Source organism: Phoenix dactylifera, chromosome 6 (assembly GCF_051530095.1).
Source record: "Phoenix dactylifera cultivar Ajwa chromosome 6, Ajwa_hap1_PhDact_Kaust_v1.1, whole genome shotgun sequence".
NCBI lineage: Eukaryota > Viridiplantae > Streptophyta > Magnoliopsida > Arecales > Arecaceae > Phoenix > Phoenix dactylifera.
The window spans coordinates 24,070,003-24,097,500 of record NC_143195.1 but is presented as its reverse complement, the minus strand read 5'-3'; the positions used below and the strand labels follow the sequence as shown (position 1 = coordinate 24,097,500).

The 27,498-nt window shown below is 36.7% G+C and overlaps 2 protein-coding genes across 13 annotated transcripts in view; both read left to right on the top strand.

Annotated features, from left to right (window-relative positions):
- Nucleotides 1-16,004, top strand: part of LOC103722359 (uncharacterized) — a 16,099-nt gene extending 95 nt beyond the window's left edge. Inside the window, exons 1-7 of the mRNA XM_017846488.5 lie at nucleotides 1-1,163; nucleotides 3,734-3,965; nucleotides 8,761-8,819; nucleotides 12,817-14,500; nucleotides 14,629-14,732; nucleotides 14,841-15,006; nucleotides 15,107-16,004. The exon at nucleotides 1-1,163 is cut by the window's left edge and continues 95 nt beyond it. Coding sequence (XP_017701977.4) covers nucleotides 3,815-3,965; nucleotides 8,761-8,819; nucleotides 12,817-14,500; nucleotides 14,629-14,732; nucleotides 14,841-15,006; nucleotides 15,107-15,699 — 2,757 coding nt within the window. The 5' untranslated portion in view covers nucleotides 1-1,163; nucleotides 3,734-3,814 and the 3' untranslated portion in view covers nucleotides 15,700-16,004. The remainder of the gene's footprint in view (nucleotides 1,164-3,733; nucleotides 3,966-8,760; nucleotides 8,820-12,816; nucleotides 14,501-14,628; nucleotides 14,733-14,840; nucleotides 15,007-15,106) is intronic.
- A 346-nt stretch (nucleotides 16,005-16,350) lies between these two features.
- Nucleotides 16,351-25,997, top strand: LOC103722360 (uncharacterized). 12 transcript variants are annotated; one of them, XM_089923906.1, is made up of 4 exons: nucleotides 21,934-22,009; nucleotides 22,494-22,594; nucleotides 24,820-25,034; nucleotides 25,408-25,997. In XM_089923906.1, the coding sequence occupies exons 3-4, from the start codon at nucleotides 25,020-25,022 to the stop codon at nucleotides 25,693-25,695; spliced, it is 303 nt and encodes a 100-aa protein (XP_089780032.1). In that variant the 5' UTR covers nucleotides 21,934-22,009; nucleotides 22,494-22,594; nucleotides 24,820-25,019; the 3' UTR covers nucleotides 25,696-25,997. The 12 variants fall into 12 exon arrangements, with proteins under 12 accessions (XP_088579540.2, XP_089780036.1, XP_089780032.1 ...); XM_089923905.1 differs by having other exon boundaries at nucleotides 21,939-22,009; nucleotides 22,489-22,594; XM_088723412.2 differs by lacking the exon at nucleotides 21,934-22,009 and adding an exon at nucleotides 22,016-22,329.
- Nucleotides 25,998-27,498: the final 1,501 nt, after the last annotated feature.

Genomic DNA, 27,498 nt, shown 5'->3' with positions numbered 1-27,498 from the left:
CGCGGCACCGGGGGCCTCCAACGGTTTCATGCCGTCCTTTTTTTTCCCTCTCCCTCTCTCTTCCTCTTCCCAAAATACCCCTATACCATCCTTGCTTTATGGCGGCCGCGTGCCGTCACTAACAAAGGCGTCGTTACGGGTGGCGGAAGAGCTTTTTTGGGCTCCTTTTTGACTCTTGGTGGATTGCTTAGATCATTGGTTCTCTGTCCCTTTCTTAGCCTCTCGCCCAGAGGAAAAAATGGAGAAAGTTTTGGTTTAGTGGGAATTTCCCTTTCTTAGCCTCTCGCCCAGAGGAAAAAATGGAGAAAGATTCGGTTTAGTGGGAATTTTCTGCGAGCCCGATGGGTTGTTTGAATGCTAAGAGTTTTTAAGCTGGGATTCAGTTGAGTTCAGGGGTGGGAGATGATGAAGGAGATTATTTGGATCTTTTTCCTTGGTCAAAAACAGCTTCAAAGCTGATGGCTTTAAGAAGTTTTTCATGCCCATGATGCTTGTAATTAGTTCCCTTTTTTTTCTTCTAGAGTTATATCTTCAATAATCGGTCATTGTATATTGGAATCCGAAAGCAGAGCAGTAGTTCTCTGAATTCTGAGTTTTTAATGGTGATTGATGGCATATGTGGCTTGAAATGGACTGAAAAATGAAGAAAAATAGAGGAGCTTCTACTGTTGTTTGGAATCGAATTTCATGTATAAAAGTAATATATGGGGCCTTCATTTTATCTTGAGTGTAAAAGATCTTGCTTTCGTTATCATTGGTTCTCTTCGTTGAAGGCTCCAATTTGGAATTTTTGATTCAGAGGAGAGTGGAATCAGGATTTGGATTCTATACCTTTGGGACCATGGGCAGAGGAGGTTTGGTTTGAGGCCATTGCTTTTGCTTTGGAAAGGTGGGTGCCCCTACTGAAAGCTTTGCTTGGGCTGCGTTGGCTTTTATTTGATTAAAGGAAGGGGGAAGTTATGTGGAGTTGGGTCTACGGTGGAAGAAAAGTTTCGATTCCTTTCCCCATCAGAGAACAAAAATCATCTCGGATTCCATAACTTTAGCTTTGAGAAGGGAGAAAGGCCTTGAAATTGGAAGTTGATTCTTTGTTATCCTTCTCTTCCAGACTTGCTATTGGAACAGTTCTTCCTTGCCATTCTGAATGGCCTTCATAGTCTCGGGTACCTTTTTTTTATCTCTTTTCCCCTATTCTAATCATTGTACTGTTAATTTTGTCATACAATTTTCTCATTCTTCATTGTTCGCATATTGTTCTAAATAATCTAAAAGTGGATCGTATAGCTGAATATACTATCATGTTCTTTCATGCTTGGAAGTTGCCAGGACTAGAGCATAACAAAGCCGGTTATCAAAGAAACTTGTACTTTAATCTCTTGCTCGGGTCCTTAGAATACCACTAAAACATATGGGAGTTGAGATTCACATCCTTGTTTTGCAAAATACTATATTACTCTATTATCTTGAGGAAAATGAGATCGATGGCTTACTCTTTTCATTTATTATTTAAATAGATTTGGATATGGGTCTACTAGCATTTTTAATCATTTCTGTATACTGCTGGTACTAGAAGTCTTGCAGAACATGAACCTGATGTTGTATAGTTATTAGTAAATTTCTGATGACAAAGAGAGTAATAATTAAGGAGATGCATTGAGGCCAATATTGATGTTGTGCATGACCTGCTATCCTGTAAATGAATCTTTATAATATCGGCTTCAGCAAATAATATTTACTTTTTCCTTTTTTTCCTGAGAATTGGTAGAATTCTTTTGACTATTCTGTCAATCACAGGCAAAACCTATTGAGAAACAGGTGAAAGAAGACTGTAATCTGTACTTTATATGAATCGAAAGAGATATGTATTATGTATACTCATCAAATTTGTTGATAGTTAAACCAAAATTAGGATGGATTAGCTAAAGGTTATAGTTTGGGAAACACATTCTGCACCTCATCGGTCTGTAACTGTCAAGGTGAAGGACTACTTGTTCCTGATTATGCCAAACAGTGATGAAGGATTTGAATATTATTCAGAACAAAGAACTGGCTAAAAATGTTTCTAGCCATTTCATAGCATCTAGAATCATAAACCATAGGCATAACCAACAAGATCTATCCCTAATCTTTGGGGTCGGCTTTATAGGTCCTTCTCCATTTATGCCCATCAAGGATTACATCTTAACAAAAAAAGAACGCTAATATATTGGTTTTTACCAACTAGATTTTCATATCTCTAACCCCTCTTTAGCCTTGGCGCATTGGTAAGGGTGCTTTATAGTGACCTGAAGGTCATGGGTTTGAAACACGGAACCAGCTTTTTCACATGTAGGGATAAAACTACATATATCTGACACTCCCAAAACCTGCAATGGCTGGAACCTCGTGCATTAGGTCACCCTTTTTACTTCCTTGACCCTCATCCATGCTGCTTTCCTTATGAAGGTTTCAGTTCTTTGGTAATCCCTTCTAAGTTGGTTATTTCGGATATCCTTGAATGGTACAGCTACAGTGCCTCTGCTAACAATAGACAACTATTGCTTGTGTGCTCAAACCCGTTTCAGGCTGCAAATGATCCAAGTTGTGTACAAACTGCCTGAGATCAGCTCAGATAGAACTTGCTTAGGTTCTGCTCAATCAATAAATGAGCTGAGCTCAAACAATTTTGATAGCTCAGCTCATAAACAAGTCGAGCCTAAACATGAGCTAGCTTGCAAAATTGTAGGGAAGCTCAGCTCCTCTCGATAAAAGCTGGGCTCAGAGCTTATATGAGCTGAGCTTGAAGACCTGAAGTCAAGCTTAGTTGGAGCTCGAGCCAAGCTTATGCAACCCAGGTATATATATATATAGCCAGACTGAGCGGCCTGATACTTAGCTCGGCTCTGCTTATTTGCACCCCTGAACCCCTTTATTATCCAGGATTCTGATACTTTAACTAATCTCTTTGTTATAGACCTAAAGCCTCTTAGCATTGTGAGTATCAACCCACATTCACAAATCACTTCACTTCATCCATCACATTAGTTATTTCACATATTTTTGTGAATCTGTCTGCTTATTATTTGTATAACAGACAAATGATACTAAAGCAGAAGCCTATTTGCCATCACTTTTGTTGAGGCATTATTTTTTGTTCCTATCCCCTGTTAGCTTACATTCCACTTTCTGTTTAATTGCAAATGGTTTCTTTAACCCTAGAACAATCATAAGATATTCTTTTCGTATCCGTAAAGACACTAGAACAATCATAGGATATTTTTTTCGTATCCGTAAAGGACTTTGAAACCGTTTATGATGATGCGAATTCTCTTTAAAATTCATAGTCAAAATGGAACTCCTGGAAAACTTGATAAAGGAATAATCCTGAACTGATCTTGGAACCTATTTGGTGACACTTTGGCATGTCAATAAAACAAGAGCAGACATCAAACTGAACTGGTTGAAGCACTAGTCCATATGGTCTGGATCAACAAAATTATGTGTATATGTAATACTGGTGCATGTTGGTTGGTTAGTCTTCTGATCACCATTCCTCTTGTGTTTGAATCCCTCGGAAGACATTCTTTCTGAGTAACTGTGTGCTTGCACAGAATTTAACCTCTTTTGTTTATCCAGTGGGTCGGTTTGTGTGGTCAAACAGCTTTAAATTGAACCTTGTGGGCCATATTTGGCTCCATATCATATTTGGCTAAATGTTTTCTATGTTGAAATCTCATTATATGTTTCCTTTCAGCTTCCGATCTTGTTTGATGCTTCCATATTTTTTGGAGTGACCTCTCAACAAAAGCAGGAGCTTAGGGCCCACTGATCCATTATGGGAAAGAGATCTTACAAGCGAGCTGCACGGTCTGAAAAGGACAATGCAGGCTGTATGTGGGGTTTGATTAGCATGTTTGATTTCCGCCGGGGTCATTCAAGTCAGAAGTTGCTTTCAAATAGGAAACATGGGAGTGGTAGACGTGTTGGTAAGATGTTTTTTCTGGGTGATCTTAATCATGTAGTGCAGTATTCTATTTGAATTTACTCTACTTATGTGAAAATTGTGGAATTGGTGCTTTTTCTTTCTTTGGTGCTTATTTAACCTAGATAACATAATAACTATAATTTGTTATATTACTTAAAGATGCCATCTTACATGCAACTTTAGCTGCAATTTTGAACAGGAAAGAAGTGTGAGGTTCTTATTAACTCTTTGTCGGAACATTGATTTTTCTTGATGCCCCAAACTAATGCTTAGGTCACCTGAACAATGTAATTGGCATGTGGATCTTGTTTTTTACTGTCATGCATATCATCAACTGGGTGTTTGATGGATTCAGATAGTCATATATGTTTTGACCTTTGTGTGGTATTAAAAATGTAAATAAAGTCTGGAGTATTAGACATAAGAAAGACAAATCTTTTCTCTGCATATACAGATATTTACAGAACCACAGACAGACTACTTTCTGATGGGATTCGGGCTTCAATCAAAATGGTGCATGATCTGTGATGGGTGTTTTAAAATGAGGATCCATTCTGTTGATTATGATCTAAAACGTCGGAAAATATCTTGAAATTGAAAAGTGTTTTGGAGATCATTTACTTATACGTCAAGTGGGCACAAAATGGTGCATGATCTGTGATGGGTGTTTTAAAATGAGGATCCATTCTGTTGATTATGATCTAAAACGTCGGAAAATATCTTGAAATTGAAAAGTGTTTTGGAGATCATTTACTTATACGTCAAGTGGGCACAAAATGGAGGGTGCCTTTAGTGCTATTATGGTAAACTAGAAGGTGATGGACTTTGGATCCACACTATTAATTTTATGATACACACATCTTAGAACATGTGTGAACCTAAATTTGACTAGTTTGGATGCTTTGAAGGCATATCTTATATAAAAACATTGTGCTGAGCTGCTGTAACTATCTCTTTTTGGACCACTTGGTGATGTATTTTGTAGGTAGTTTAGATTTTATATGTCATCAATTGTTAGGATCCTTAATTTGAAATGCTTGTCATCTATTTTGCACTGGTAGGTTTGAAGCATAAATCCTATTAGAAGGGGAGTATTCTTATCTCTATCTTCTTATGTATGTTTTCTGTGTTTATAATATGGAGATACCCTTATAATAAGTTTATAACATGGACATACCCTTATAATAAGTTTATAACATGGAGATACCCTTATAATAAGTTTTCTTGGAGTAATTATAATTCTAGAGGTTCATCCTCTGCAAGGTATTAAAAGGTGGTATGTGGCTACCGAACTGGGTACTTAGGTGGATTTCATTTTAAAAATATCAAATAAATAAATGAAATTATTAAAAATAGATAAGGAGAAGAAACATAAGAAGAAATGATTAAACTTCAGAAAAATAAGAAAACTAAAGAGAAGGGGGATGTCAAGGGAGGTAGAGGAAGAGGTGAGGAGAGTAGGAAAATAAATTCCTGGATTGAAGTCTATCATAGTCTCAGTCGTTTTCCATCCCCCACTGCCTCTCGCTTCTGCCTGCTCCTGCTGTCTGCCATTCAAGACAACCTACTATTGTTTGTCTACCCTAGCCCCACAATGCAGCATTTAAGGTTTGTTTGCCCAGAACCCTCAAAGTAAGCAAAGCAATGGACTTTATTTGTACCTCATGCCTAGCATGCACATATCGCTACTTGATCTGCATGGCTGACACACTACCTTGCTTGACCTGGACTGGGCTGCATCTGCGAGTGCCTAAGCTTATTTCAATCTTTTGAACACCCACTGCACAGCCATCTGTACCAAAACACCTTTGGATCCTGGTGAGAGGTGGCCAAGTGGCTGCAGATGCATGTGTAACCACATATTCAGCTACATAGATCACCTTTTTAGAACAATAACCTATTGCTTCAGCAAGAAGTTGGATCGTGATGAACAATGAAATATTTTATTAGTTACATCTTCCTTTTTCTTTCCCTTTGCATTTATAAAAGTAGCACCACCATCAATTGAAAAAATTAGGCAACTTTGTTCAAACCCATGAACTATTAGTTTTAGTCCAAACTTGATGCTCGATCTTACCAAGCTGACTAACTGAGAAACAATAGGATATCAAATCCAAGAATGAACAACTATCTCTTTCTGAGAAAAGTTTCTTTACTATAGAGGTGCTGCTTCCAGGAGATCAGCATTGTATGGTTAGCCATACATGCTGCCTCTTGATATTTACTGTTAGCTTGATGATGCTCTTGTGAATTCTAGAAGATCTGTAATTTTAGAGGGGCTGAAGCTGCAAGGGGACTTCAAAGAAAAAAAAATCACTTTTCACATATTTTGCAGAAAGAGATCATTTTTAGTTGTTTTGGCAAAAAAATGGTCCATTTTGGACTTTACTCGACCATTATGCCTTTGCACTCAAATGTCTTTTCATGTTGGTAATGGATATATACATCAAGGTTTTCAATCTCAATATTGGACTTTGTACCAATAGCGTACTAGTCCAAGTTGGCTTGGTAGGTACACCACTGTACTGATACTCTGTGTGCTATTGAAGGTGGGAAAACATTTGTACCATGTGTTAGTGCAATACTGTTTTGAGTCGTTGTACTATACTGGTACCTTATTGGTTTGGTACATACACTCAGTACCAGATGGTCAGGTCAGTACAAAAAATATTGGCACATATAATGCAAGTTGATAGACATGTAAAAATGTTCTTATAATAGTCAAAAGGCAAGTTATTATAGTCTATAGAGTCCAAAATGGAGATTGTTTTCCTTCAAGGGATTCATATATGCATAAATGAAAAATGAAGTGTTTTTTCTTGCAAAACTCCAAAGGTGCAAACCATGGTGGACAGAACCGTCCCAAACCGTCCCGAACCACCCGGTTCGGGGCGTCCCTAGCCGTACCGGCGGCGGATCGGAACAATTATGGCAAAGAAAACAAGACCAGCGACGGAGGGGGAGAAGAAGGAAAAAGAGAAAAAGAGAGAGAGCGGGGGAGGGAGGGAGAGGGAGAGGAAGGAAAAGAGAAGAAGGTGGAGGCTGGAGAGTCGCCGCGCGGAGGAGGCGGAGGCCGGAGAGCCGTGGATAAAGGGGTTTGCCTCCTCCGCGCGGCGGCTCTCCGGCCCTCTGCTGGCTCTCCACCGGCCTCCCCCTTCTCTCTCTCTTGTCCTCTCTCCCATTCTTCCTCTCCCCCACCTCTTCTTTTATGTCGATACAGGTCCGACACGATACGGCATAGGCCCAGCACGGTACAGCACAATGCAGGCCCGTACTGACCCGTGCCGTCGGGCAACCGGTCCGGGGCCCGGTATTGGCACAGTAGACACTGGTGCAAACAATGCCCCTTAGATATCAGAATTTTTGGAACGAGCAACCATTGAATAATACTTATGGTCAATTCTACAGTTGTCGCATAGATGTTGCTAGAGGTGAACACATTGTTTTCAACCTCCTATAAACTGCAATAGACTAAGAAAGGGTTCGGAAATGTTATGTTAGCCGGTTCAAATTCTTGTTACCTATAAAACTAATAAATTAAATTAAAATTTAGCATTTTTCAATTAAAAGTTGATAATGATATTTAAAATGCTAAGAATGGAAGAAAGAAAGAAATAAGGAAGGTCTAGTTTGTGAGTTTGCCCTAAAATTTTGCTAGCTTATCAACTTGCACACATCTAGATGGTATTGACGTAATAATGTTTTGGTACTAAGAAAATGCTCTATATGATAACAGTCTGCGAGGAAGAGATAGAATGTTTCTATGTATTTCAAACTTTTATGCACGAAAATTATAGTCAACTACCAAGACTTTCCCCAGGCAGTTTGCTAACTCTAAATCGCTTCAGATATATCTCCAGTTATGTTCTTAGACATTATGTGGCTTGACCTTGGCTTGGAACCTAAAGAAACTTCTTCACACATCACAACCTGATTGGTTAAATGAAATCATAATTTCTTTAAAATTTGATTCAAATAGCATTAGGAAGTTATTATTCTATTATAAGATGAAAATGCAATGATAGTTGGTTTTCAAGGCATTTATATTTTCCATATTAAGTAGTGGATAGGAAAGCATATTGCTCATTAAAACCCTAACTTCAGTGCATTTTACTCGAAAGATTATTGCTTTTCTTGAATAAATTTACAATACTATACTTGAGATATTGACATGTTGAAATATCTCACTTTTATATCAATGTAATTGCGGAAGCCACAAAACTGGCATCTATCCTAATGTAGACTACCCAAGCTTGTAGGTTATTGTCTATCTAGGTATACATATGGGTTATTGCTTACTCTAAAATGCTTTACGTAATGTTTCTTCTTCTAACATAAAAATCATTGTTTGGTCACATACAATTATTAATTCTTTTATTATCTATATTTAATTGACTAGAGTTATTTTTATCATAAAATTCAGTAACAACTTAACCAAAAAAAGTGGGATAAAAATAAAGAATATGTAGTTTTCATGCACACTTAATAATACTGATGACCAAAATTTGCCGTACTAGGCGTATCGTACATAGTATACCGTACCGAACCGGTATGTAGTCTCGTGCCATACTGACACTCGATACGCCTTGCCTTCTTGTACTGTATTGCGTACCGATACTACAATAGGATGGTACCAGTACAGGATCCGATACTGAGACGGCGAACCTGGTTGATGACAAACCACTTATAACTCTTTTTTTCTCCATTATGGAATTATTGTGATAAAACTTTTGATTAATTTATTTTGTCTTCTTCTGATCTTTTTGTCACCATCCTCATAATTTCATGTGTTGCAGGTATCAGATATTCAAGAAGTGAACTTGACAATTCTGAGGAGAAACAAGAAATTGAAGATGTAAGTCTAATCGCTTTATTAAGAATTTCAACATTAAATGCATTCATTTTGTGAATTTTTCAATTAATTGAAAATGTGTAAATGTCTTCCTTGTCAATGATTGGATTGTAAAAATATTTAATACTTTATTTTGTATATCTTGCAAAAGCCATATGTATCTTCTCTTGGTGATCCACTACCATAGATATCGAGCAAATTATTTTATTTATTCTACCTTGAAATTGAACTATTAGTCATTCTATAATAATTATGTGCATCTTGCTTTGGTTACTCTATTCTTTTCTGAGCCATACATTCATTCGTTTTGATTGAGAGGCTTGGTTTAAATATTTCCACAGGTAGGTACCTTCTGTGTTACCTGATGTAATGGTCAAAATCAGTTTCCCAATATAATTAGTTAAGAGATCTTGGGGTTATTTTGTAAAATTGCATATGGGGTCCATGTCAGTCTGTTATTCAAGAAAAAAAATTGCTAATTGATAACAATATTTTCCTTCTTTATCTGGATCCAAATCTCCTCATTATCTTATTCTCAAAATATTCAAATGGTTGATCTTGTTTATTAATTAGCCCTCACCTCTCCTGCACCCTATCCCCATAAAAAACAGAAAGACTGTTCCTTCAGCCCTTCTCTCCTATATTTCTATCCCATCTCACCTGCCTCTCCCCTCCCCTCCTATTCCTGCAAATGGAAAAAAAAAAGGTATACTCGTCCACCTCCTTCTCTCCTGCATTTCTGCCCCATCTCACCCGTTCCTCTCTCTCCTTCCTCCCTCCACCTACCTCTCTCCAAGAAACACAAAGGCGAACGAGATTAGAGACCGTAGGAAGGGAAAGAAATAAAGATGTAGTGGAAGGGGAAGGCCTGGGCTATAGCCTTTGTCCCATACTTCGCCCAGTGATGCTAGAGTTGAAAAGACTGCTTTAACCTAGTATTGTAGAATACCCTGCTTAATCCCTAGCTTCGCCCCTCGTTTACATTGATGATCCTTGGTCTCTGAGATCTCTTGCCTTGTCATCTCCAAAGATCAAGAAACTTGAAAACAAGCTTGGCTGGCTCATCAATGGTTCACAGGAGGAGTAGAGTGATTAGTGGGAACCATTTGATGAGAAAAGATGGTCCACCTTTTAGTTCAATTTAATCAGGAAACTTGCTAATCCTGTTGTTACAACTTATGTCTGATTGACGTCCTTAATTTAATGGTTAAGATCTAATATCAAATTCCTAATTATATTTTACTTTGCTCTTCCTATGCTTTCTTCTTTTCCTTTTTCCTCTAATCATCAACCTTAGTGCCACGCTCTACTGCTCTAATATGCTCTTTTCATTAGTCGAAGCTCTTTTCTTTAGTCAAAACCGAGCACTGAATTATGAAAATGGGTACATTATTGTAGTTTGATAAACTCATAATCAGAGTATGGAATTCAGGTTGGCATAAAAATCAAGATCAAGGTTTAGATATCTTTTAGCTTTTCATTAATGTAGAGAATTTAATTTTTCTCTACTTGAGGGGCTATTTGGTCAAAAGCAGTAAAGCTTGAATTCAATAACTACAGTTCAACAAATTGTAGTTCCACTAACAATGCATGATGCAACGTATGACATTGCGATGGAACAGCAGTTCCATCTACTTCAAGGGGTTATTCTGAAGTAATGATGCTAAAGTCATGTCAGATTAGGACAGATCAGGTTTACCTGAATCAAGTTGTGCTGAATTGATTTTCCTCAGGTATATTCCGGTAGACTTGAGTTATGATGGGTTGGCATGGTGAGGTTGAATTGGAACATTTCAGGTCAAGTTAAATTAGGTTTAGGTTTTGTTTCGTAAGGTTGAGTTCAGATATGTAAACCTGCATGTGTCCTTTCTCTCATGTTTCTTAACATGACTTAAGCTTCCACCAGGCTGAGTCGCTACAGTGAATTATACAGAAGACCTAGTTTGCCTCCTTGGCTACCATTTACAAATATCCAGGAGTGTGCAGTTTTGACTGAACACTAGTTTGGGCATTCTATTTCTACAAAAAAATGACTCAACCTCTTTTCTTTCTTTTCTTTTCTTTACTCTCATCCTTCACTAGTCAAACGCTTCATAAATATAGATTTGACATGACTTCTTGGATTGTCTCTTCTAGTGGCCTAATCTTGATCATAGTTTCACATGAGAGTTTTATCCACCAGATGCTTTCCTGATAGTCAGATTTCTCTTTTTTCAATTTTATTGGTTTATATTCAAAGACATTTTTTGATTCAGTTCTGCTTGCTCACTGGATGCCAGGGAAAAATTACAGTTTTAGCTCTGTGATGAATCTTTGACCAATTTCATTGTCACAAAAGAAGTTAAAATAATTTAGCCATTGTGAACTTTAACAAATTGACATATTCTTTATGAATATATATATTCTTCATTCATCATGGTGTGCAAGTACATTTCAAATTTTGTATCTTAAGATGCATATGGAATTGCTATGTTTAGCTAATAGGACTGCCTCCTTTTGATGGAACATTAACATCTTACATCAGACTCCAATGCAAATTCATTCCCATTGTATTCATTATATTTTTGATTTCTTAGCATTATCTTGTTTATTTGCTCATCATTGGAATTGCAGTTCTTTCTTTATAGTTGGTACTTGGTACTGTACACAATAGTTCTTTAAGCTCTCTTCCTTTTTTCTGAACTTTGTTTTTGAAGAAAAGCTTAGCATCTATATCATTTTGAATTGAAACTTGACCACATTGGCCATTTTTGGAGGACTACAGATTCAGGGTATTAATTAACAAAATTCACAGAAGTTTATTTGAAGAAATCATCAAAACTAAAAATTACTTATTTATATAGTTAGGTGCGACCATATATAGTGTCTGTAATATGCAAACTCTTTTTTTTTTCTTTCTGAGGAGTCGCAAAAAGGTAAGGGGGTGACTGAAACAGGAGCGCTTGCTTCCTTCTCACATACTGGAATCTTCCTAGAGGAAATCCATGGTTTTTGGAATTTTTTTGAGCGTGGCTAGGCATTATTTGGAATTTCTTTTCTGAAAACCCTTTCCTGATTAAGTGTCATCTCTTTATTGAAAAATAGCTGTCCATCAAATACTTGCAGAGTTTTGCAATTATGGTTGGAACAGCTAAGGCTTTTTGTTTTCTTATCCAAATAATACTGTCCCATATCAATTTGATTTTATTCATTGGGTACAACCATCCATCATATACTCATCCCCTGAAACAGTAAGGTGAATTATAAGTATGTTCGAACACAGACTCTGTTATTATGATCCCAATTTGAATTTGTCCCTTTATATGATCGCCTACATTTGCCAAATACTTCTTCCTCTTGGAACAGCCATTAGAACTGCACCTGCAGAGTTCTAGTACATACAGAGAGATCTAGCTTGTGTAGATGATGACATATAGATTTAAAACAGTACATATATTAGAACAGTTCTATACTGAATCTTCCAACAAAATATATTATTTTATTGAACATTTGATAGAGGCTTAATTGTGTGCATGTGAAAAAAATTGGATCTATCTTGCTGTACCATTTGTATTTACTACATTAAGCATGAACTTTCTCTTTGAGGACTTAATATTTGAAGGATGGATAAAAGGTTGAAGCATGAAGACTTCCAATTTGTCTGACATCATTATGTACATGATTGGTGAATAGAGATATTCTATCTTTTATTTTTTTCTTTAATTGATTTAATGGCATTTCTCTCTTGATTTTTTTAAGAGACTTGGAGAAATATAAAGCAGCAATTGTTGCATATTACATTTTTCCAACATGCCTCTTACTCAATGGAGCATCTGACATGAGACTTTCGCTAGATCCGAGCAGTGCCAACTGCCTAGTGCGAATAAGCGAAGTGCCGTCATTGTGGCATAGGAAAATGAAATTTTGAGAAGTTTGCTCACATCATGAAGTATCTAAGTATCCATGCACTTCTAGAACCCAAGCTTCTAGAGATTGATATATTAAATCCGTTACTTTTCAGGATTTTGACGAAGAAAAAGAAGGAATGGTTAATTTGGGTATGCCTAGTGTCAAAGAACTCATGGAGGAAGAAATGTCTAAAGCACATTCCCCGAAGAAGATTCCGAGTGATGAAGTCGAACAGATGCTGTCTGACTTGGGACATAATGTCCATCTTGAGAAAAAACATAAAAAAAGAAGCAAGAATCAGAAAGTAAACTCATATCTTCATGTCCATGATTTGAATGCTCCTGCAAGCTTGGATTGTCATATAAACTCAATGGAAGGATCTCTCAATTTTGACTTAGCTGCATTTTTCACAGAATTCTATGGTTACAATGATGGATGCCAAGAAAGGCATGCAGATTGTAAAAGAATGATTGATTCAAGTCCTTCCTTAAAAGCTGTTGATCTGGGGAAGCATTATCATCATGACGAACCTGATTCCCAAATTGAACAGAAGAAATCTATTCTTCAAAAGGCACTTGGTAGAGTAGCAGAGGCTATTTTAAATCAGAAGCTTGTTGAAGCAGAACAACTTACCGGCAACAGGGGAGCCCAGTCTGAAGAGTTCATCAATGCAGTAGAGATACTGAATTCGAACAAGGAATTGTTATTAAAGCTAATTCAGGATCCAAATTCAGTTCTGTTAAAACATATTCAAGATATTCAGAATGCTCAAATTGGAAAAAAGTTTCAGCTGAAGTCTTGTCAAAACTTGGAAGAAAGTGAATTGCTAGAAGAAGAGATTGGCAGTTCAGTTCAATGCGAAGAATCTGCCAGTAATAAACCTTTTCACAAACGAAACAGACATAAGTTCTTTAGAAACAAGGATCAGTCAACAGGGACAGGGCCACCGGAGGGAAATGCGAGTTCCCAGGATTTAAATAGGATAGTGGTTCTGAAGCCCAGTCCAGCCAGAATTCAAAACCCCTCAATCATAATCAGTCCAAGCTCTTCCCCACAATCACATCATAGCTTGAAATGTCAAAAAGATGGTCAAAGAGTCGTTTCTCATTTTTCTCTGAAAGAAATTAAAAGAAAGTTGAGACGTCTCATTGGTGAAAGCAAAAGGGAGCATCATTTGATCTCCATGGATAGTGTTCTACACAAAATTTCATCTGGATCTAAATCTTCAGGTGATACAGGTAAACAGATTGCTGGGGAGAGTGAAGTCACAAGTTTGGCAAGTAAAACTTCCTGCAATACTGATAGTGGTTCCCAATCCTCAGCCATTTCCAAGAAAACAGACAAAAAGATCAGGCCCAAGGAATGCCAACTTAATGTCAAGAGTGATGTTACTTTTCGGGGGGTTGGATCTTTCTTCTATGAGGAGGCCAAGAAGCATCTTGCTGAGATGCTACATACTGGAGATCAAATCAATAATTTGCCAAGCGAACATGGCTCAAAATCCATAGGAAGGATACTTTCTCTGCCAGAATACAATTTGTTATCTCCTAGAGATGGTCCTGCAAGTGAAAAGGATCTTGACTTGTCACCTAAACAGACAAGATTGTCCTCGTCACGACAGTTCAAACAAGAAGATGCTGCCAGCCATTTAAGCCCATCGAGACAGAATTCCAAAAGTACAGAATGCAATGCTAGCAATCCAGTTGATGAAACCCAAGTTCTTGAGTCAAATCCAGAACTCATTGATACACAAACGCACGAGGAAAATTGCATAGGGGAAGCTTTAAACCCCAAAGGTACTTTCTTCATTTGTTATGAGTGGCATCAAGAACCATCATTAACGCATTTTTCCTTGCTTTGTTTGTCTCATGATAAAATTCTGTGAAACCTTTTACATGAACCTTGGAAACTGTGCTAGTAGCAGATGCCAGCTTGGAAGGGTGTAACCATATGGATGAACTTTCAGAATCATGTAGCACGGAACCCATTGCTATTGGTGAAAGACTTGATGTTAGAGGACTGGAGCTGGTGAGTTGGTAACTTTTTATATGGTGTAAATCGTTATTATCAATATTTTTTTATCATGATTTCTGTTGTTTTAAAGGGCTAAACTAACCTCCTCATTCATTTCTTTAGGGTTCCTTGTTAGAGAAACCACAACAATTGACCCCATCTGTATCTATCTTGCCTAGCTCTTATGAGAGCATCAGTGAAAAGCTAGACCGCCCAAGTCCCGTATCTGTTCTTGAACCTTGCTTCTCAGACGGTACTGTCAGTCCTGCAAGCATGATGGTTGAACAAAGTATGATCCCATGCATCCAAGTTAGCAATAATGTTTTTATTTATTTAAATTTTTCCCTCTTTTGTCCACTAAGCCACATAATTATACATATTCTTTGCAGCTGAGTTGCCGATACAACCTCAAGAGTTACATTTTGAAGAACATGATATTTCGTCCGTGGTTCTAACATCATCTAATTCTGAAGTCAACCAAAGATTTCATTTGGATGACAAAGAAGCAAGGTTTGAATACATAAAAACTGTTTTGGAAATCTCGGGCTTAAGCATGGATGAACTTTTGAAGGGATGGAATCTGAATGATCAATTTCTTGAACCATCTTTGTTTGATGAAGTGGGAACCTCATACGGTCAATTACAAAACAATCCAAAGCTTCTCTTTGATTGCATTAACGAAGTTCTCATGGAGATGCAGGAGAGATTTTTCAGATTCAACCCATGGGTATCTTTTATCAAGCCTAATGTTCGGCCAGTCCCAGTAGATGGGGACTTTATTCAAGAAGTGAGCAAAGGCATTGATTGGCATCTCTGCATGCAGTTTCCGAGCACAGTAGATCAGATAGTGCGGAAAAACTTGGATTCTGGAACTTGGATAAACCTCCGGTTTGAAACTGAAGACATTTGGATTGAGATTGAATATACCCTCTTAGATGATTTACTGGAAGAAACTGCATATGAATTCTGGTTTGAACCTTAAGCTTGCTAAGGGGCTTGCATTTTTTAGAATTGAAGATAAACGAGCAAGTGCATCACAGCTAATACGATACAAATAAAGTTTTTTTTTTCCTGCTGAACATCATTTACTTCTGTGATCTGGGAAAAGAAGGGGAGGGAAATAGTTTTGCCTTTTTAGTGAAGTATGGTTGTGGATTTGGTAGGCTAAATAGGATTATTTTTCTCATTTCTTGTATGTTATCTACTGTATCAGTCACAGGTATGATGCAAGAAAATATCCAAGTTTAACATTTACTGCTAATTCAAGGTTTATTTTTAACTTGTGGAGATGAATGGAGTTTGTAGTATATGTAAGTTTTCATCACTTGTACTGCTGCAAATAACCTGGAAATGTAGCCATCAGCTGACGTCTTCTATTTATACAGTGGTTTATTAGAAGTTCTACAATGCTGTGATAGGTGATTTGCGATCACCTTAGCTTTTGTCTATATTTTAGCCCTGCATCACAAATTATTTTACCAAGTTCTAATGGTTTTGCAGCTTTCAGTGGCAAATTGGTGATGGGCAGGCAATCAGAGTACAAGAGAATCCTTGGATTACTTGTCTACCCTTTAAACAACGGCCTGCATTTCTCAATATGTCCACCATGCTGATAATTTAACTGTATCAAATCTTATTGATAGTTCTGGAAAATGGGAAGTCAACCTTCTGCTTGAGTTTCTATCTGTGGAGTTGGTACACAGAGTTTTGTCTCTTCCAATTCCAAGACATGCTTCTGAAGACGCACTGGTGTGGAGCAGAACTGGGAGTTCTAAATTACAGGCTCATGATATTTACAACTCCATGAGCATAATAGATCAGGCTCCAATGATTTAAAATTCTCTTGCTTATGGAAGTTAAGTGCTACTCCTGGAGTTAAGCTATTCCAGTGGAAGATCATGTGGTATCGGCTTCCATGTAAGTTTCCAGTTGCTCCAAGAAATTTGATTAATTTAGTTCTGGTCACTTTTGATATTTGCCATGATAAAATTGAGGATATTGAGCATGTTTTGATTAGCTGCCTGTTTGCTATGGATACTTGGAAGCATTTATCCACGAAATATAGATACCTAATTTTCCTATCTCTACAATCTTTACTTGATTGCATTTCTGACATGGAAATCTCGAAGTTAGATAGATCTAAATTGCTTATGCTAGGCAGCTATTTTGGTCTTTAAGAAATCAGAGGCTCTTTCAAAATCTATCATGCAAAGCAATCCACCTACATGACCAAGATCTTACGCTTGCAACAGAATTTTTTGCTGCTTCAACATCGTGGCACTGGGGTACCAGTAGCTCTATGGGATCTTCAACATCTTCCCCAACCCTGGTCTACTGAGTACCCCCACCACATGATGTGGTGAAGGTGAATTTCAATGCTTCAGTGGATAAGGGTATACAGCAGCTGGTTATGTCATTCGCAATAGTTTAGGGCAAGTTATGGTAGGGGGCTGCCATGTTTTACGTTCGAGAGCTTCACGATACATGTGAGGGATTAGTGGTGACAATGATTCCTTTAAAGTGCATAAAAGTATGGCTTGAGGGGGACTCGGCCGTAGTTATAAGATGGATTAACAAGAGTAGGGCGGACTAACGGACCATCCTTTGCTGAAAGATATCGCTAAGTTTCTGTTTGGCAGAGTTATTGACAGTGGAGCTTTCATAAGTAGAACTTTTTGAAGTAGAACTTTTATAAAAAGCTATATATTGTTTGGTAACTACATTTCTAAAGTATTATAGAACTTTAATATGTGTTTAGCAAACAAACTGAGAAAGTACTTTTGGTATGACAAAATGACCATAAAGAACATTGCATAGTATTATATAACAGTGCAAATAAAATATAATATGTATTAATACATAAATATATGATATAGTATAATATTATTGTGATGTAATATAATATTATTCTAATATAGTTAATATAATATTTTATACTATAGCATAATAATATAAAATAATTTGATATTATACAACATAACATATCAATGTATTATGATATAATGTAATATAATATTATATTTATAGTATCATACAATATATTTATATAAAATATTATAATTATTATCATTATATATTAATACTTTATTAATATAATATTTTTTCTTCGTGCATTATGATATAAAGGAATACTTTCTATAATTATATGGTTTTATTATGGGTATTTTGATCAAAAAAAAATATAAATCCCAAACAACTTTCCGATGCGTTCTAAAAGTACTTTTTCGAAGCTTCCAAGTAGACTTTTTCAGCTTTCTAGCAAAGCTAACACAGCTTTCCGATTTTTTTAACCAAACACCCCTATTCCATCCAAAAGTACTTTTGGAAGATCAGAAAGTACTTTTTTCCCACTAAAAGCTCTGCCAAACAAAACCTAAGACTAAATTCTCTCGACTGTTATTTATGGCAAAACACTTCTATAGAGAGGCTAATATGCCTGCTGATCAAATGGCTGCTTGAGGTATCAAAGTTGATCTGATGGTGGAAAGGAAAGTAATTTATTCAACCCGCTCAACTTAAATCTCTTAAGTAATCAAAAAAATAGAAAAAATAGTGAAAGTATAGTTTAGGTCTCTTTGTCATTCATTAATGAAAAGCAAATTGACTTATATAACCTCTATTTATATTTATATTAGTGAGATTCGTGCATAATTTGGATCAGATTCCTTATCTCATTAAACATAATAAAACTTTCAAAAAAATGGATATGACTCATAGAAATAATCATGAAAAGGTTAAAATTCTGTAGAAAGTAAATCTTAACTTCTACATTAACTTGGTCTTTAGCTGTTTGGCCTAATTCTTTTTAAATTGGAAGAGATACCCAGTCAAAGTCTTTCTCAAAAGAGAATCTTTTGCATTAATCGATCTATTTCAAGGCCCTCTAGTCTCTTAGTAAGCAATACTTAGGAGAGCTCTACATCGTAGAGCTCGAAAAGTTAACTGATTTTAAAAAAAAAGGGTATATAAATCGGGCGTCCTATGAGTAAGTTAGGGTATCCAAAAATTCGGTACGCAATTCAGCTTCCTGATATGGCTAATGTTACTCCTGGACTTCGTCCAATCTTTTCTGTAGTGGTTAGAATGATCTACATCAAGCCCGGTGATCCTCCTAAATCAAAAATAGATCTTTACCTACAATTTGGTTTGCTATCTGAGCTCGGTTTACTTTTATATTTTGATGTTTTTAGAAACGCTTTTCTTATAAGATAAAGTATTGTGTTTTTACTCTCGACTTCTTAAGATTGCAAACCTCCCACCATATCGAAAAAAGAAAAAGATTTTCTAGCTTCCCCTTACAAAGTTATCTTGGACCAATGCTCTAATAAGAATTATGTAGGTGATCAAAAGGACCGCATTCTGGGATTGCTGAAAGTCTGGTTCTAACGCAGGATTTTTCAACAGGAAGTTCTTTGCTGACTCGATATAGACCATTTTGATCACTCCGGATAAGGTTAAATAGGGTCTAAGAGCAAGATCCACCACATCAGAAAACTGAATTATATATCAAATTTTTGGAGGCTATAATTTGGCCATATGACTCTAATTGAAATCATCCTTTTTTAAAAAAAAAAAAAAAATCAAGATCTATGATATCACACTAGCCCTAAATGGTGCGGTACAACCAGCAATCATGCTCAAATTAGATTCTGAAACGAGTTGGTCAAATCAAAAATTTTCTTTTTAGGAAAAACTTTGATCGGATATACCTCCTAATTCAAAAGGAATGAGGTGAAATGTCCGTAAACAATGTCGATGTATGAGCTAAGATCTACCTCCTGTAGGATTTAGTTTTTCATGTTTATTTCTAGTAGCCATGTTTATTTTGAAAAAACTGATTTTGTTTGAATTAGAGGAGGAATCTAACTGAATTGTACAAGCGCGAACCTCACTAACATAAATGAAAGGCTATATATCTCAATTTTTTACTCGTCAATGAAACAAAACGGGATCTAAACCCCACTTTCGTCAAATTTTCTACTTTTTCTATTTTTTTGAGATAATCAAGTTAAACAAATTGAGTAAATTCTCTCTTTTTCCTAATCAAATCAAGTAGGCAGCTTTTTACCATCATGTATCTTGGGAATTAGATGTTCGGCTCTTATTGTTACTACACTATGGTTGACAACAATTTTCTTTTAAATAATATGCATTATTTTTTATATAACCATTTCGCAAAAAAAATGGCTTTATAATTTGGCATGTCCTGTTTGTTGTCTGGTCATGTGATTCTTTTCGTAGGAGAAACAAAGAAGCTCTAAAACTACCTGAGTGGCTCTTGTAAGAAGTCTTGGAGTGACTCCTGAAGTCTAAGAGCATGAGTGGCAGCATGCAAACACTACAAGAAATAAAGGATTTGGGAGCGGTGAGAATCACTATGAATCTTACTAATAAACTACACAGCCAATTTTTCTGACGGCTGCTATACTGTTGGTAAACTTTTCCGGTATGCTCACTGCATAAAATACCACCTAGTTAGCTGCACTATCAACTTCCTTATAAATACAAGAAATTGCAATAAAATGCAATGTACGCATCAATCACCAGCAATACTATAGAAGAGGATGAAAATTAATTTTATTAGATGGTGGATCTAAAAACCATCTAATAACTATCATTGAATCTCCTTCCAAATAGACATGAGTAGCCCTCATTATCTGAATAGTATATATAATTCAATTCTTCCCCGGAGGCATGCAGTCTTGTTATTAGAACGGTTGTATCAAGAATTTTGACACCTCTTACAGCTACTAGAGCACCACTAGTACTTCTGATAATAAAACTCGTACTACTGAAAGTACCCGCTCATTTATACTACTATTAAAGCTGACCTCGAAGAAATAGAGGGCTCGTTTGGTTCGCGGGAAAAGAAGGGGGGAAAGTGTGGTCAACGGGAAAGTAATGAGATGCCTCTTGTTTGGTTGGAGTTTTCAAAGGAGAGAGAAGGGAAAGTAGTATTCCCATGGGAATGTGATTCCCACATTTCATGGGAAAGTCTTTCCCATGAGAAACATGGGAAAGTTACTTTCCCATGAGGCGGGAATCACTCCATTTTTACTTTTTCCCAAAAAGTCCCTTCAGCATTAAAGAAGCATTAAAGAGGCATTAAAAACTTAATTTTTATTAAGGGCATAATAGGAATTATATATAACTTTCCTAGGAAAGTAGATGGCCAACCAAACATAAGCACCTTGGAAATTTGTCACTTTCCCATGGTCAACCAAACATACCAAAAGTACTTTCCTAGGCATCCTCTTCCTAGGAATTTGTTTCCCAGGAATCATATTCCTAGGAAGGAAAATGCTTCCCGCGAACCAAACGAGCCCAGAGAGATAGTGGCTTTGAAGAAAAATAAAATATTGGTGGGAATACAGAAACTGCCGAGAAGAGCCGTATATTGCCTTTGCTATCAACACACCCTCTAAATAGTACATTGGAGAAATTCATGAGCTTATGTAAAAGCTTTTAGCTAGATCGATGGAAAACTTCGTCTCATAATTTAGAAAATAGGGGTTTTTTGCATTAATTCCCTTCTAAAAATTCAAATTTACGCGAGTACTTTCTCAAAATTTATATTTATTTCTGTACCCTCATAAATCACTGTTTTTGCACAAATACCCTTAATATAACAGTTTTTCTAACATCGTTAATAAAAACCATATTTATTTTAATTAAATAAAATAAATTTTAAATTACCTTTTTGTTCACCATCACGATCACCTTGTTTTTTTTCACATTTACCCATTAAGGATATCTTAATCATTTTAATTTGAAACCGTTAATTTTTTAATGACGTTCGATGGCATGGACACATGAAAAAACAGGAATAAAAAGGGTAAAATAGTAAAACAAGTGTCTTACGAGGGTATGTATGTAAATTTTAATTTGGAAGGATATTCATGTAAAATTTGATATTTGGAAGGATATTTATATAAAAAAAAACTCTAGAAAATACGATCTTACGGGAAATTAAAAGGTCCTTCTCCAAACTCAGCTTTCCCTGCCGCAAGAAAGACAAGGCCCTCGGTGTAATTTTCCGCACCCAAACAGGGCTCCGTGGGAAAACAAGGCCCAAAATATTTCCCCATCCTCCGGATACCTTCTCGCAGATCTCCTTGGAACCTTCCCTCTGTCGAAACATCCAACGGCCCAAAGAGGGCCGCACGCACACATGTTAGTTCGTGCCACTATATATACGCCTCTCCTTGTCATCATCATCGCAAGCGTGCCAAAAAAGGGTCAAACGCCTCGCCTTCTTCGTCTGACTCGCCATACCCCTCTCTCTCTAAAAGGTACGTCTCGCTCTCTTCTTTCTCATTCGGTTTCGTTGAATGAGATTCCGCGGCTCGCGAAACCCAGTTATCTGGCCCTCGGAATACCTCAAGCGAGGAGGGTGTGGAACCCTATCTCGCGCTGCGGAATCGGATGAGCTTCTCGTGTTGTCTTTTCTGTTTCGGTTCTTGCGGGGCTTTTGAGGTTTAAAGCCCCGGTAAGATTCGATCCTGGGGGTTTTTCCGGGGCAAAGCTAGGGTTTTTGTGGGTTGGGCTGGTGGTTGTCTGTTCTCGTGATTCCTTTGTTTGGAAGGATTATTCTGAAGGCGGATTTCAGTGGGTAGGAACTGATTTAGCACCGTAAAGTTCCATTGTTTAAACTGTGCTTTGAGTGATTGATTTGGCTTCTTCTTTTGTTCTGCTAGAAAATTGGCTAGATCCTGAGGTTTAGCTTGTTTGCTTACTTTTAGGTATTTGACCAAGAAATTTTTTTTTGTAGCAAAGACTACTCTGTACTAAGAATTCTCTCTGAAGGAACATAGTGGACAAGTTCTAAGGGCAAAACTAATACGAAAAGGACAGACAGAGACTGCTATTGCTGTGGAGTAAGCGAATCGTACTCCAGTTTGCATTAAGTAGGAAGTTTCCTATCAGTTTACTTTTGAAATGCACTTTTATTGTGGATTTTAGAGAAGGTTATGATACCCATTCACGTGACTCTGAAACTGAGTTCTCAATATATTGTGTTTTTGGTGTTGTTGGTGTCGGGAATGCTATAAGATGTGCGAGCTCATGGAGCTAACATGGGTGGAGTCTAATTATGAGGACATGCATCCGATATAAGTGCAGGGGTTTTCTGTGAAGGCCTACTTAGATATATAGATATATATATTTTTAAGATTCATTTGCTTTTTATCAAAAATTTTAAGTTTGAGGAATCTCGAAGGACTACACCTTTTGTTTTAAGTTGTCTCAAGCTAAGAATTTGACATGAATTTATAAAGTGTCATGCTAGGTTCCAGTTGATTTGTGATCTTCAACTATGATAAGACCTATGTTGCCAGATACCTAATCACTCCTAGTCACTCCTTCACATGACCTATCAGAACATGCTTATAATTAGTCAAAGCCCAAGCCTCATTCAAGAGGTCAATTGAGGTCAAATCCAACATCAATAATACATGATGGAAGAACTAATCAAATATCAAATCATCCAATATTACAAGAGAGATTTTTAGATTAAACAAAAATTAGAAAATAAGAGCTCATAAATTTCAGAACTAGTTTTAGAAATAGTCTAGTATAATTTGGTATTCTGGGAGAAAAGAATCGGCAGAAGGCTTCATATGAAGCTCATAGTATGCTAAACTGACCCAAATCCACCTCATCATCGTGGGTTTGGGTACAGGGTTTGTGTTGAGAAGAATGATTAGCAAAATTTGGCAGGCTCTTCGGAGTGTTTCATATAAATCTGACATGGCCATAGGCAATAAACAACTGGACTTTGTAATCTTATAAATCCTACATGGTCATCTATTACTTAATCAAAATGGCTAAGGTTTGATTGTTTTGTAGTTCTCGATATAAAACTTAAACGCTAAACCCTAAACTCACATTCACAGGTAAGAGTGTGATGGGATCTCCCAATTTCGTACTATTTACCATTCCTGATTAACTAGTTCTACATAAAGCCTCTAGGTCTGCAAAAGTTTGGAATATGTTAGAGAAAATTATATTTATGCTCCTAATTAGATGTTTAGTTATTTATCAATCTCTAATCAAATATTTTTACAAAACTCTACAGTTTTTTAAAAGAGTTGGACATGTGAGATGCAATTGAGAGGAAACATGAGTAGCTGGAATCTTTTGTTTTGTAAGTTGATCAGAAATATTTGGCTTTTGACTCTCTCCTCTGCAAGTAGCATGATTTGAAGTAAGATGAGTCTGTCTATTAAAGACAAGAAAATCAATAGCCATGAGGTGGCAGTTGGAGATTCAAGAAGTTGGCAATATCAATAATTTTAAAATCGACACGTGCATATGATTGCTTAGAGATAAAAAATAAAAATTGTCATATCTTATCGTAACATTTCCTGACATGACAATGCATCATAAAATTATTTTCGAAGAAATTTTGCATATCTTTGTTATAGATCTCAAGTTAAGATTTAGATTACAGTTAATTGGGTTGGGGGTTTGATCTTGTTGAGTTGGGCTGCACCTTCGTGTCTGTCAGTATGGTCACCTCATTTGATTATGCTGAAATGGATTAAATTCGATGGAACAAAAAAGTGATTTCACTCTATCCAACCTAAATTGTTGATGCTTTGGTTTAGGATCTAATTCTTAGATAGAAGCAAGTTCGAATCAGGCATAATTATTTAAACTTGCTCACATGGTTGATAAGTGAAAATATAATGCGTTCAGCTATTTGTTTAGGGCGCTATAAATTTTAGTCTTTCTTTGTAGGGATAGTGCTAGAAAAGGAACTGCTTTAGCTCTGGTTAACAATGGGCAACTTTTTTTTTTCTTACAAAAACTTTCTTTCTGGATTCTATTAGATCATTATATATACCCGTATATATTCTTAAGATAAATGTACATATTTAGCTTCTAAATGCATACTATAATCATTGATGTGCATGTATTGGTAATGGACGTGTACATAATAATAGTTAATGCCTACGTATGATGTTTTTGGTAGTAACTGCAAGTGCATAAATATAATGTTTTGCGGAAGTGGAAGATGAATGGTTTAATATTATTTCAAAAACAAAAAGAAATGATTTTCTATTAAAAAAAATCTCTACTTTGTGGTCATTTGGGTCAGCAAGATCAGTTCAGGCCACATGGGCAGGTTCCGGCTTTGGCTGCATCAGCACGACCCAACCTGGTGCCATTGTTAGCAGCCTGAAGCCGTTTCTCCATTTAGCCTACTTCTGTCTCTCTCTCCCCTTTCTCAATCTCTCAAATTCGACCTCCCTCCTCTTTTTCTCCCTGCTACTGGGCCAACACTCTCTTCCCATAACCATGCTGTCAACAAAGGTAAGTCCTTTCCTCCCCTTCTCTCTTATAATAGAATTTAACTTGACCATGGTTTTGGGGCAAAATGCCTCCAAGATGAAAAGAGATAGGGATAGTTAATCTGCCCATGTTTTCTTTCTAATGTGGCCCATGATCTTCTCTTCTTGTTCAATTACTTTGTCATGTAATTATGTCTTACATTCTCCTCGGTGTTTTTGTTTGAGGTTCCGAAAAATACTACAACCCTGCTGACAAAGCTTATCTAAAATCCCATAGGCTAACCTTTTTTGAATTGTTTTTAGATAACAATTTGCAATTGATATGTTATCCCTTTACATAGGCAACCTCTTGTATTTCTTCTCAGTCCCATTGTGCTTATGCTTCTTGATTCCAGAGACTTTATGCTGCTGCATGTACAACAATGGCGAAGGGAGTGATATGGGCGACCGCTGAGGATTTGGCAAGGAACCAAGGGAAAGTGTTGTCATTGTATCGTCAAATTCTGAGAAGCCTCAACTCCCCTGATCTCCCACTCACCCCTGCTGCCCGCCTTGCCAAGAAAGCAGAGGTTCGCACCATATTCCTGTTTGGATCCGAGGAGCAATCCCTCCACAACATTGCAGATCTCATTGATGCTGCTGAGTACTCCCTCTCCATCCTTAAGAAGGGATGCCTTCTGTAAAAGTTTACATCTCTTACGAGTTTTCCATTTTTCACATTTCATTTTCTATCTCTGAACTTAGTTTTGCTCAATATGTTATATGGTGAATCTTGAAGCAAGATGTCAAGTTAGATGCAAAGATGGAATGCCTGTATTTCAGCATGTAGAATGACAGCCTTTTTGAATGTCGTGCTGATTTGCTGAAAGCTTTTGCCAAGGAGTTCTATACTGAATTTTGTAAAAGTTTCTGGAGGTCTCTGTTTGATGAACTATTCTCGTTTTCTCCAAAATTTCAGTGAAGAGTAGTTTTGGTCTTGCTTGTCTTTCGAGGCTATTGAACTTGTGATCATTGAATGCAATGCAAGATGAATGACATAAACCCATAACTTTATATGAGCTGAGGGTTAGTTCTCATGTTCATGGTCGTTGGAATAATGGGCTAAATGTATTAGAATTTGATTATATAATTTTGCATTTTAATCTGTTAAAGGCTTGAGTGTTGTTAGGCTTGCTTAATATGCTTATTGGGTTCTAGTTCAAGTTTTTCCAACATTAGATTTGGTCCAGCTAGTTCCTACAACAATATAGTGGCCAACTTCTTTCTGGGGCAATCAGATGAGGCTTTTCATGGAAGGGGTATTGGTAGAAGAGAAAGTCCTCTTATGGTTGGAGGATCTTAAACTAGATAGAAGGTTTTCTTTTTTCTTTTTTGCCCCCCTTTTATCCTTCTTTTTTCTTTTCCTGCATTTGCCTGCAAGCATGCATGCATGTGTGTGCAAGAGGGGATTACAGTGGTTATTTAGGTAAACTGTCAAAATATATTGGATTGGGTGGTTAGCCCCTGGATCAGTGTGGTAGCATGTGTCGAAAAGGTTCAAGCTTGCAAGGCAAAGGGGGCATTGAATGGTAACATCAGGTGAGCATTTTGTTGGAGTTGAATGGCAAATATAACTGCTAAGCTAAACTCATTTTATTTATTTAATGTTTTATGTTTCTGCTTTCTGCTTAACAAACTACATAAACAAGAAAATCTTTTTTTGAGAAAAGTGAGCAAGAGAATCTTCAACTTTCTTTTCTGTCGCAGGTTGTTGGACTTTGTAGAGTTGAACTTGCATGTATGCATATTCTTTTATGTATGTAGGTGGGGCTGGCAGGGGTTATGCAGTAGACTGTTGGTTGTCTAGAGTCGGAAGAAATGTGTGACCATGATTCCTCAATCTTACCTTTCTAAAGCATATTTGGAAACTTAAAGATTTAAGGATGTTCTCTTGTAAACAACTTGCTTATGTTTTGGTGCAGTGGGTAATTGCTAGAATGGAAACACCATGTAGGACCAACCAAAGGATAGGTTACCTTTTGACTCAATCCTATTATTCAAAGAATTTCTGTTCTCTTGGTCATGACTCTCTCTTTTTCTCTTTTCTCTTCCATGAAACAACTATCAATGAAAAAGCTTTAGCTAGATAAGAAAAGTCAATAGAGTCCCATCCATTAGTTCAAGAGAGAAAGGAAAGTGCAAGAGCCAATGGCAAGACCTGTGACTAGAAAACCTAATCATCACTCTCTCTTTATTTTCTCTTTTTTATGTCAATAATACAAAATTTTAGGTATACGGATATCTAGATAACAATATATTGATGTACCGCCACTATATTCTTGATATATACCTTGTATTTTATTGATATACACTTCAAATTGAGATAATATATAGTTTGAATCATTGTTTTCTAATATATAGTACATATATAACTAATATATATATATATATATATATATATATATATATATATATATATATATATGAGCTTTTTCAGTGCATTGATG